General features: G+C 42.8%; 1 protein-coding gene across 1 annotated transcript; it reads left to right on the top strand.

The window, feature by feature from the left end:
• The first annotated feature begins 426 nt into the window (after nt 1-426).
• LOC121580295 (52 kDa repressor of the inhibitor of the protein kinase-like) lies at nt 427-4,429 on the top strand. The gene is made up of 5 exons (XM_041895355.1): nt 427-656; nt 1,221-1,341; nt 1,774-1,881; nt 2,003-2,039; nt 2,256-4,429. The coding sequence occupies exons 1-5, from the start codon at nt 568-570 to the stop codon at nt 4,121-4,123; spliced, it is 2,223 nt and encodes a 740-aa protein (XP_041751289.1). The 5' UTR covers nt 427-567; the 3' UTR covers nt 4,124-4,429.
• Nucleotides 4,430-12,556: the final 8,127 nt, after the last annotated feature.

Below are 12,556 nucleotides of genomic sequence, written 5' to 3'. Positions count from 1 at the left end.
TTCCAAAAACTTAACTCCTACTCTCACAGACTCATCCTTTTCCTGACCCTCTGTGCAAGCCTCGGGCTCTGAGTACTTGCTAGCTCTGAGTACTTGCTAGCGTTTTTCCTCTGTCCAGCCAGGGACCAAACTTTCACACGTTCTTCTTCTGCTTCTGCTTCTGCTTCTGCTTCTGCTTCTGCTTCTGCTTCTGCTTCTGCTTCTGCTTCTGCTTCTGCTTCTGCTTCTGCTTCTGCTTCTGCTTCTGCTTCTGCTTCTGCTTCTGCTTCTGCTTCTGCTTTCTGTATGCCTGCTTTAACTATTATTAATCACAACAACCATGCCACCCGTCCCAAGGATCCCAAATAGCACTGACCTTTTCTGTACAGTGACAGACATGCGCACTGGGATGTGACGTTAGCAAAGCATTGTGGGAAGATGGTATTTTCGCGCGTCCCGTTGTTTCCTCCAGGACTTAAGGCCACATGAAGCACTGCAGCGCGCGAGACTATTCTTTAGTTATTTCAGGATAAAGTTCATATTCAAGGAAATTACTTTTGAAAAGCAGCATATTAGCAAAAACTAACAATGCCGAACTTTTGCGCTGCTCCAAATTGCACCATAAGAATCAATGGGTCAGCATCGCCATTCTTCAGGTTTCCAAGGGACACTGAAAGGTACCTGTCTGACTAAGTTGGGGTTCCTTGCTTGACATTGCATACTGTACTGTCTTTAATTGCACAGTAAGTTAGCCTAACCAACGTTATCTGTCAGCCAGAGATGTGTTTTGGGTTAGCTATTTCGCTAGCAGCTAACGTTAGCCTACTAGCTAGTTTTGCTGCATGCTTGCAGAGATAATTGCATTGCTAGCCTTTTGGGTTTTGTAAATAAGTAGTTTTGAATTTGTATTTTTTACACCAACAAGCTAGCTTACGAGAGATGGCATTAGGAATGACCCAATGTTTTAGTTTGCATGTCAACGTTTCACACGTGATTAAACCATTGTCGACTATAGCAATCATATCATAGGAGGTTGGTGGCACCTTAATTGGGGAGCACTGGCTCGTGGTAATGGCTGGAGTTGAATGGGTGGAATTGTATCAAATACATACATTTGGTGCCATTCCATTTGCTCCGTTCCTCCCCGCAGTATTCTCCACTGAATCATATCTATGTTCAATCTCATTCAATGATAGCTAAATGTATAAATTAAAATTGTTTGTTTTGTCTGTCTTGCACAGATGCAAGCAGTGGGTGGACAACTGTCATCGCAAGGATCTTGAAGATAAAACACCTGACCAGCTAAACAGACACTACAGACTTTGTGTTAACCACTTTGAACCATCCATGATATGTAAAGCAGTAAGTGATGTTGATGTTTGACCTTTCTGTTTTTTTGGCCTAACTGAAATGTTTAAAGGTGCACCATGGAGAAATCGCTCTGCCATTTTCTGGTGGCTAAAATTCTAATAGCATAATTTCAGTTTGTGACAAAACAAGCAATGAAAGTGTAGAGAATCATTGTACCATCTAAACTGCTGTGAAATATATTTTCAATAACCAAAATATTGTATTTTCAGCTATTTGAAGCTGGTGTACAAAACTGAAAGTAAAAGACGCAAGACCGGGAAGCATAGAAATATCTCACATAGAATCGACCTACTTCTTCTTAGTCTTGCGTTCAATGAGAATGACATATCTATAAATGTAGTTGAACAGAGATGTGCACTTCAGTGCTACATGCCCATCAAATAGGTTAGGTTAATAATCTCTTATCATCTTTCATATTTTCAGAGTCCTTACAGGACAAAGCTGAAGGATAATGCCACACCAACCGTCTTTGATTTAACAGGCCACCTCAATAATCCACAAAGTAGGCAATGCAAGAGGATTAAAGAACTGGTATGGGTTTCTTCTATGTTTAACAAATCACAAGTCAAATACTCAATGTATTGAAATCTTACAATTTAAAGGCATCTTCTAACAGCTTGTTATTGACTGTTTCTCTCTTTCTATTGTACAGAGTAAAGCTGAAGATAGACAAATGAAAGAGAGGAAAGGTAAGTTGTGCATCCAATTTACATTGAACAACATTTTATTTGTTGAGGCTGTTTTACAATGTAATATGATAATAATCAAGGTTTAAATTGAATGACCAGTAATGAAGGATGTATTTCTCTCTTCAATGCACGACCACAAGACCCACAAGCAAAAAGACCCACAAGCAAAAAGTTACACTAATCCTATTTTCTCAATATTGATTTCTTTGTCTATAGAGGACTCGGTGGACCAGTCAAAGACAAACAAAAATGATGCGGAAGGTCAAGATGACCCTGAGACAAATGACACCACCCAGCTGACCTCTGAGGAGAAGGAGCATAGAGAATACCTCAAATCACTATTTGAAGTTATTTTAGTGTTGGGCAAACAAAACATACCTCTGAACAGACATACCGAGGAGGTGCAGGAGAGCAAGTGCCTTACTCTGAGCAACTTCAAGGCATTGTTGGAGTACCGAATGAATGCTGGTGGTGACGAAGCTCTCAGGAAAAGGTTTGAGATGAGCACTGTGAACTCAGAGTGCTGCACCTCCACCCAGCAGAGGCAGATGATGGAGGTCTGTGAGAGTTGCATCCGCGAGGAGCTCTTACAGGAAGTCCGAGAGGGTCGCTTCTTCTCATTGGTCACTGACGATGTGGTTGAGATCTCTGGCGAGTGCCACCTTCCCTTGTTCTTGCGGTTTTTGGACCAGGCCAACTGCTTGCGGGAGGAGTTTGTGGGATTCCTTCCATTTGAGGGAGACGATGAGACCCTGATGGAGAGGCTGCTGACTGAGGTGACAATGAAGTGGGGTTTAAATATGGACTACTGTAGAGGGCAGGCCCACTTCAGCTCCGGTGTGCATTCTAGCAAAATGAAAGCCATCGCAACCAAACTCACAGAGATGTACCCCACAGCAGTCCACACACCAAGATCGACCTGTGCCTTAAATGCCTCACTGGCAAGTGGAGTGGCTTTGACAGGCGTTCAGATTGTCATGTCTACTTTCAAGAAGATTGAGTCTTTTTTCAACGAGGCTTCTTCACTGCAATTGGAGTTGGAGAATGCCATCTCCATTTTCTACCAGGGCAATGAAGAGAAGGCCAATGATCTGAAAGAGGCCTGCCGTACCAACTGGACAGTGAGACATGATGCATTCGAGGTGGCAGTCGATGTCCTGGAATCTCTACTGCTCTGCATGGATAGTGTTCACGACAATGAAGATCTGAGGTGGAGTGACCAAGTCACAAATGATGCCTTGGAGATATCAGAGGCTCTGGCTGATTTTGAGTTTGTTGCAACATTGGTTGTGCTGAAAAACACCCTGTCGTTCACAAGAGCCTTCGGCAAGAACTTGCAAGGGCCAACGATGGATGTCTACTTTGCTGCCAACAGCTTGACCGCTGTGTTGCACTCGCTGAACGAGGTCTCGGATAACATCGATGTGTACCATGAGTTCTGGTTCGAAGAGGCTGTTAACCTAGCCGCTGCACTGGAGATTCCGGTCAAGGTTCCCAGGCTCTACTTGAGAAAGCACCGCCCAGAAGCTGGAACAGAGATCCAGCCCGAGAGCTATTTCAAAGAGCACCTGACCGCCCCGGTGGTGAGCCACGTCATCAATGAACTGAACAACCTCTTCTCTGAAAACCACCTCAACGCCCTGAGATGTCTGACGCTTGTCCCTGCTGTCATGGGGCAGCTGAAGTTCAACACTTCTGAGGAGAACAACGTGGAGATGTACAGGAACGACCTTCCCAATGCAGACACTCTCCCCACTGAGCTGCACTGCTGGAGGGTGAAGTGGAAGCACAGGGGCAAGGTGACCCTGCCCTCCACTGTCCATGAGACGCTGCAGCTGGCTGAAGTGAAGTTCTTCCCCAACGTGCTTGCGTTCTTGAGGGTGCTCGGCAACCTGCCAGTCCTGAGCCTTGAGGATATCGATGGCGATACTTCTCGTAAACGCTTTCAGATGTACCTGGAGAACACACCTGACAAACACAGGTCCAAGAGTCTGGCGTTTCTGAACATACATTATAATGCCAGACATGACTTGGATGTCATGGTTGATAGTTACATTAAGATGTACCCTGAAAATGAAAGTTAAATCCGATTCATTTCATGACCTCGTGAGCAAGTATGCCAGCCTGTTGACTAAATTACTTGTTCTTTTATGTTAGTGGTAGTCTGTCCTCAGCATTTGTGACCTGAGCTGACCTCTTACCTATTGGATGTTTGATATGTTGAAACCACTTATTTTAGCTGTATAAGTTTACCAATGCAAATAGTATTTTTTATCAATCATTAGTTTTAGACTGCAAAATAGTTTTTATATACACCACATGGCCAAAAGTATGTGGACACCTGCTCGTCGAACATCTCATTCAAAAATCATGGGCATTAATATTGAGTTGGTCCCCCCTTTGCTGCTGTAACAGCCTCCACTCTTCTGGGAAGGCTTTCCGCTAGAGGTTGGAACATTGCTGCGGGGACTTGCTTCCATTCAGCCACAAGCATTAGTGAAGGTCGGGCACTGATGTTGGGCGATTAGGCCTGGCTCGCAGTCGGCGTTCCAATTCATCCCAAAGGTGTTCGATGGGGTTCAGGTCAGGGCTCTGTGCAGGCCAGTCAAATTCTTCCACACCAATCTCGACAAACCATTTCTGTATGTACCTCGCTTTGTGCACAGAAACAGGAAAGGGCCTTCCCCAAGCTGTTGCCACAAAGTTGGAAGCACAGAATCGTCTAGAATGTCATTGTATGCTGTAGCGTTAAGATTTCCCTTCACTGGAACTAAGGGGCCAACCCAAACCATGAAAAACAGCCCCAGACCATTATTCCTCCTCCTCCAAACTTTACAGTTGGCACTATGCATTGGGGCAGGTAGCGTTCTCCTGGCATCCGCCAAACCCAGACTCGTCCGTCGGACTGTCAGATGGTGAAGCATGATTCATCACTCCAGAGAACGCACTTCCACTGCTCCAGAGTCCAATGGCGGCAAGCTTTACACCACTCCAGCCGACGCTTGGCATTGCACATGGTGATCTTAGGCACTCGGTGGTCCCGTTCTTTGAGCTTGTGTGGCCTACCACTTCGCGGCTGAGCCGTTGTTGCTCCCATATGTTTCCACTTCACAATAACAGCACTTACAGTTGACCGAGGCAGCTCTAGCAGGGCAGAAATTTGACAAACTGACTTGTTGGAAAGGTGGCATCCTATGACGTTGCCACGTTGAAAGTCACTGAGCTCTTCAGTAAGGCCATTCTACTGCCAACGTTTGTTTATGGAGATTGCATGGCTGTGTGTTCGATTTTATACACCTGTCAGCAACAGGTGTGGCTGAAATAGCCGAATCCATTAATTTGAATGGGTGTCCATAAACTGTTGGCCATGTATTGTGTACAGTGCCTTCAGAAAGTATTCATACCCTTTGACTTATTCCACATTTTGTTGTTACAACCTGAATAAAAAAAATGGGTGCTAAAAATATATTTAATCCATCTACACACAATACCCCATAATGACAAAGTGAAAACATGTTTTTAGAAATGTTAGCAAATTTATTGAAAATGAAATGCATAAATATCTCATTTGCATAAGTATTCACACCCCTGAGTCAATACTTTGTAGAAGCGCCTTTGGCAGTGATTACAGCTGTGCATCTTTCTGGGTAAGTCTCTAAAGCCTTGTTCACACTGCAGGCCTTAACGCTCAAATCAGTTTTGCTTTTCAAATCCGTTTTGGACTACTGACTGTCCAAACCGCAAGTTACAAGTGACCAAATCTGATTTTATTGTGTGTGTTCAGATGGCAGTCATTTGCTGAGAAGGCTATGCTAGTTGTCATAGTAATGGTGGGTGTGTGTGCAGTGGTGTAGGCTGATTGGTGGTGATTGTGCTTCCTATCACTCAGAAGTTATGTAGCAAGCTAAGGTGACCACAATGCCTGCCATGGACATTTCCCAGTTGCCTTGAATGTTCAAAATCCTAGTGTAAGAACACTTTTAAAGCCTCAAAGGATAAGTCCTAGCTAGGTAGCTGTTTTGCTTTCTAGGACATTCAATCATTTTGTTTTGTAAACAATTAACAAGCTAGTTATCTACCACATGTCCTTGTCAAACTGTCAACAGAGTAGCTAGCAAGCAAGCAAGAGGATATGCCGAATAACAGTCTAAAACCACTTAAATAAATCCGATTTGACTGTTCAGACAAGTCAAATGGCCAGGAATCAGATTTGTATCTGACTTAAAACCGCCTACGAAGGTGGTTTGAAATGTGCCTTGGAATATCAGATTCCAAATGCTTTTTGGCTGTCCAGACTGCAGGAAAAATAACTGATTTGAATCAGATATGCAAGTAAATAGGATTAGAGTCACTTCAAACTGCCAGTGTGAACACGACTTAAGAACTTTCCACACATGGACTGTGCAACATTTGCCCATTTCTATTATTTTCCAAATTCTTCAAGCTCCTTCAAATTGGTTGTTGATCATTGATAGACAACCATTTTCAGGTCTTGCCATAGATTTTCAAGTAGTGTAAGTCAAAACTGTAACTCGGCCACTCCGGAACATTCACTGTCTTCTTGGTAAGCAAGTGTAGATTTGGCCTTGTTTTAGGCTATTGTCCTGCTTAAAGGTAAATTCAGGTATTCCTCTAGGATTTTGTCTGTGCTTAGCTCCATTCAGTTTCTTTTTTTTATCCTGAAAAACTCCCCAGTCCTTAATGATTACAAGCATACCCATAACATGATGCAGCCACCACTATTCTTGATCATGCTGAGTGGTACTCAGTATTGTGTTGTATTAATGCACCAAATTTGTAAGTTGCTCTGGATAAGAGTATCTGCTAAATGACTTAAATGTAAATGTATTGGATTTGCACCAAACATAACTTTGAATTCAGGACAAAAAGTGAATTGCTTTGCCAAATTTTTTTCAGTATTACTTTAGTGCCTTGTTGCAAGCAGGATGCATGTTTTGGAATATTTGTATTCTGTACAGGCTTCTTTTTCACTCTGTCAATTGGGTTAGTATTGTGGAGGAACTACAATGTTGTTGATCCATCCTCCGTTTTCTCCTATCACAACCATTAAACTCTGTAACTGTATTAAAGTCACCATTGGCTTCGTGGTGAAATCCCTGAGCGGTTCCATTCCTCTCCAACTGATTTAGGAAGGACACCTGGATCTTTGTAGTGACTGGGTTTATTGATACACCATCCAAAGTGTAATTAATAACTTCACCATGCTCAAAGGGATATTCAGTGTCAGCATTTTTTTTTTAAACCCATCTACCAATAGGTTCCCTTCTTATTGAGGCATTGGGAAAACCTCCCTGGTCTTTGTGGTTGAATCTGTGTTTGAAATTTACTCATCGACTGAGGGACCTTACAATTATCTGTATATGTGGGGAACCGAGATGAGCGAGTCATTCAAAAATCATGTTGAACGCTATTATTGCACAGTCCATGCAACTTATTATGTGACATGTTAAGCAGATTTGTACTCCTGAATTTATTAAGGCTTGCCATTACAAAGGGGTTGAATACTTATTGACTCAAGACATTTCAGCTTTTCATTTTTTATTAATTTGTGTAAATAAAACAAAAAACATGATGGGGTGTGTGTGTGTGTGAAGGCCACTAACCAAAATAATCTACATTTAATCAATTTTAAATTCAGGCTGTAACACAACATTTGGAAAAGGGGTGTGAATACCTTCTGAAGGCACTGTATGTATAGTTTAAACTCAACCGTTTGTCTTGAATTTATGCAGTAGTGATGCGTGGGTAAAATCCAGTGGTGGCTGGTGGGAGGAGATATAGGAGGTGAAGTCCACAACGCATATTGCATGTAACAAACAGTTACTTGACCTACAGAATGGTTAAGCAAGTTAATGTTTCTGACATTTTTGGACCACTAAACAACTATTGATTTAGAACCACAGAGAGTTACTGCAAGTCGCATAGAAACAGGAGGTGCCTCCACTATTCCAGCACCATTTCAACATAATCAAATCACATCTGCTTAGTCTAGTACAGTGACAACTAAGATGCCAAAAACGATTTAGTCCAATCAACATAAGCTAAGTGTGATGTGGCTGTCCATGGTTCTGATTTCTTTGTGCGTGCGCTTGTTCGTGCAAGTAGAAAAACATGTTGACTCACCCTACTTCTAGAGATACACCAATGCCATCCTCTCTTTCATGTTGATGAAACGGTCTATCACTCTGTCATACAGTACACTCATACATTTTTTGTTGTCCGAGGCTAAAGAAAATGGTTGCTCGCTAGCCTAACTTCCATTCATGGGCAACGTTAGCTAGTTGAACTTCCATCCTCTCAGGTCAGGGGCACAACAATGTATGAATTAATGGTTGGATCAGAATCGCCGTTATAATCACTGGCCAGTGCGGATAATTAAGTAAAACCAATTTTAGTTAGCTAACTAGCCACCGGAGGACAACAACACAACGAGATGCAACAATTCAAGTTGTTTCTGTTAATGACATATGCTGTCAAAGCGATTTGATAGGAGAGACGCCAAATCCAAGCTGGCTTCCCATAACACTTTTTTTTCCCCCGCCAGAAGCATTCACAGTTGAGCTCGCTCAGTTTAGCTCAAAGCTGATTGGCTAATTTTTTATACTTGTTTTGTCAAGGGAGGCCAAATGCTCGCTGGCTTCTCTTGCATTCAATGCTACGGGCATACTCGTTTGGACCAGACAGTATCAGATAGATGGCCTACATGTAGAGAGACAGAGGATCGCTGTTTCGCTCGCTCGGATGCTTTCTCCTGTGAGATGCATTGTCTCTTGCAAATTGAAGGAAAATAATGAAACACAGACAAAAGTATTTTTTAAATGTTGTTATATTAATTGTTTTGTTTTAAAAAATTGGGAAGCCTGATTTCCCTTGGTGTCCATGAATACACACCAATGAATTTATGTATAGGTAATTTATGTTTATACAACTGATGTAATATGTATACTTGTCTTGTTCCCAGTAACCATGAACACCTTTGGCCGACTTATCAAAATGCGTAGGGAATGTGTAGTTTGGAGAGTGTTTGCACATTGCAAAACGTCGCCAAGACATCAGAATAGCATGTTGATGCTTGGCAGACATATAAACGATGTAGAATTTAAAATGTAGACATTATAAATACATCTGCAAGATGTCTTGCCAATTAGCAAACCCTCTCCATACTACATCTTGATCATGTATGCATCAGGCCTACGTTTAAGATGTACAATATATATGTAATCTGGGTTGAAGTGAAATACTGTTGATGTAAATTGTGTTCATTTTGTAAGAATGATAATTAGAAATAAAGATAGAACAGTTTTTGATTCAGTCTAATGAGAATTGCAATTATTGTGTAATGAATGTGTTAATTACACCCTTTTATTTGGGTTGCCTGTTAGTTCGGGTGATAGCATCATCTCTGTGAAATACATTTAACGTTTTTCCTCATTGGCTTAGATCACACAAAGCCAATATACAATGTATGTCTATAATTATAACCAGATGTATTTTTGTTAACCACAGAGATTGCTAACATTTTCCATAGGCTCTTTGGTGCAACCATTAACTCGTTCAGTCATGTCACGTGACAAGTAGGCAGTACATTTTATGAGCCTCGTGGTATTCCGATGTCACCTACTCGGTTGTCATAGCTGTATTTGTGAAAATTCAGGATATCACAATACAATTACAATCCTCTACTGCATACATGGAGGGAAAATACGTAGATATACACTTTTTACAAGATTGTTTGCACATGGTACTGAGATCAGAGATCAATGCAGATTGTGACTAGAGGGAGTACAGCTAGGACCGGAAGTGACTTTTCGTGGCTGGTTAGGAGAGCATTTTAGCGAACCCTTTCCCCAACCGTAACCTTAGTCTCCTAACCTGCCACGTTAACTATCCTAACCTGCTGCGTAAATTCTCCTAATCGCTACGAAAAAGTCACTTCAGGTCGTAGCTGTACGCCCTTTAGTCAGAACCACCGAGGTATAATAAGAACAGTCAGAACCCTCAATGCGCCATTCAAGACAAGCGGTATGTCGATTTTCGTTTTGCATGTGTTCTTCCTATTAGCGTAATGTTTACTGCAGCAGCACTAGCTGGAGCCTATCGACATTGACGTCCGGTTTTTGGATTTTGCCTTCAAAATAAAAGTGGTGGTAAAATGCTATGCGTATGATACCAAATCAATATTTTTAGCTTAGTGCATGAAGTTAAAATTATGTCAAGTAATTATAACTACATGGGGGACAAATCAAAACAAAAGAGAATTACTACTTGATATAAGATAAAGTAGACTTTCTGCCACCTCTGGTCTATTGGCATACCAGCACACACACATATATATAAATATATATATACATATATATATATATATATATATATATATATATATATATTTACACAGTACCAGTTAAGAGTTTGGACACACCTACTCATTCAAAGGTTTTTCTTTATTATGCAATTTTTTACATTGTAGAATAACCAAAAAAGCATTCCTCATTAAGCTGGTTGAGAGAATGCCAAGATTGTGCAAAGCTGTCATCAAGGCAAACAGTGGCTACTTTGAAGAATCTAAAATCTAAAATATATTTTGATTTATTTAACACTTTCTTGGTTACTATATGATTCCATATGTGTTATTTCATAGTTTTATGTCTTCACTATTATTCTACAATGTAGAAAATAGTAAGTTGATGAGTTCCTTTCCTGAGGATGACTCACCCCTCACAGTTCTGGGTGACTTCAACCTCCCTACGTCTACCTTTGACTCATTTCTCTCTGCCTCTTTCTTTCCACTCCTCTCCTCTTTTGACCTCACCCTCTCACCGTCCCCCCCTACTCACAAGGCAGGCAATACGCTTGACCTCATCTTTACTAGATGCTGTTCTTCTACTAATCTCACTGCAACTCCCCTCCATGTCTCCGACCACTACTTTGTATCCTTTTCTCTCTCGCTCTCCTCCAACACTACTCACTCTGCCCCTACTCAGATGGTAATGCACCGTCGCAACCTTCGCTCTCTCTCTCCCGCTACTCTCTCCTCTTCCATCCTATCATCTCTTCCCTCTGCTCAATCCTTCTCCCTCCAATCTCCTGATTCTGCCTCCTCAACCTTCCTCTCCTCCCTTTCTGCATCCTTTGACTCTCTATCCCGGCCGGCTCGGTCCTCCCCTCCTGCTCCGTGGCTTGACGACTCATTGCAAGCTCACAGAACAGGGCTCCGTGCAGCCGAGCGGAAATTGAGGAAAACTAGACTCCCTGCGGACCTGGCATCTTTTCTCTCCCTCCTCTCTACATTTTATTCATCTGTTTCTGCTGCTAAAGCCACTTTCTACCACTCTAAATTCCAAGCATCTGCCTCTAACCCTAGGAAGCTCTTTGCCACCTTCTCCTCCCTGCTGAATCCTCCTCCCCCTCCCCCCCTCCTCCCTCTCTGTGGATGACTTTGTCAACCATTTTGAAAAGAAGGTTGACGACTTTCGATCCTCGTTTGTTAAGTCAAATGACACTGCTGGTCCTGCTCACACTGCCCTACCCTATGCTTTGATTTCTTTCTCCCCTCTCTCTCCAGATGAAATCTTGCGACTTGTGACGGCCGGCCGCCCAACAACCTGCCCGCTTGATCCTATCCCCTCCTCTCTTCTCCAGACGATCTCCGGTGACCTTCTCCCTTACCTCACCTCGCTCATCAACTCATCCTTGACCGCTGGCTATGTCCCTTCCGTCTTCAAGAGAGCGAGAGTTGCACCCCTTCTCAAAAAACCAACACTCGATCCCTCTGATGTCAACAACTACAGACCAGTATCCCTTCTTTCTTTTCTCTCCAAAACTCTTGTGCGTGCCGTCTTTAGCCAACTCTCTTGCTATCTCTCTCAGAATTACCTTCTTGGTCCAAACCAGTCAGGTTTCAAGACTGGTCATACAACTGAGACTGCTCTTCTTTGTGTCACGGAGGCTCTCCGCACTGCTAAAGCTAACTCTCTCTCCTCTGCTCTTGTCCTTCTAGACCTGTCTGCTGCCTTTGATACTGTGAACCATCAGATCCTCCTCTCCACCCTCTCTGAGTTGGGCATCTCCGGCGCGGCTCACTCTTGGATTGCTTCCCGGGGAAGGACTGCCTGTTCCATGATCTCGCCATCACGGTTGACAACTCCGTTGTGTCCTCCTCCCAGAGTGCGAAGAGCCTTGGCGTGACCCTGGACAACACCCTGTCGTTCTCCGCTAAAATCAAGGCGGTGACCCGATCCTGTAGGTTCATGCTCTACAACATTCGGAGAGTACGACCCTGCCTTACACAGGAAGCAGCACAGGTCCTAATCCAGGCACTTGTCATCTCCCGTCTGGATTACTGCAACTCGCTGTTGGCTGGGCTCCCTGCCTGTGCCATTAAACATTTACATTACATTTACGTCATTTAGCAGACGCTCTTATCCAGAGCGACTTACATTATTATTTTTTTCATACCCCCTGTGGGAATCGAACCCACAACCCTGGCGTTGCAAACA

The sequence above is a fragment of the Coregonus clupeaformis genome, chromosome 13 (genome assembly GCF_020615455.1).
Source record: "Coregonus clupeaformis isolate EN_2021a chromosome 13, ASM2061545v1, whole genome shotgun sequence".
Lineage (NCBI taxonomy): Eukaryota > Metazoa > Chordata > Actinopteri > Salmoniformes > Salmonidae > Coregonus > Coregonus clupeaformis.
Note: the sequence above shows the minus strand (reverse complement) of the source record. Positions and strands in the feature narration are given on the sequence as shown.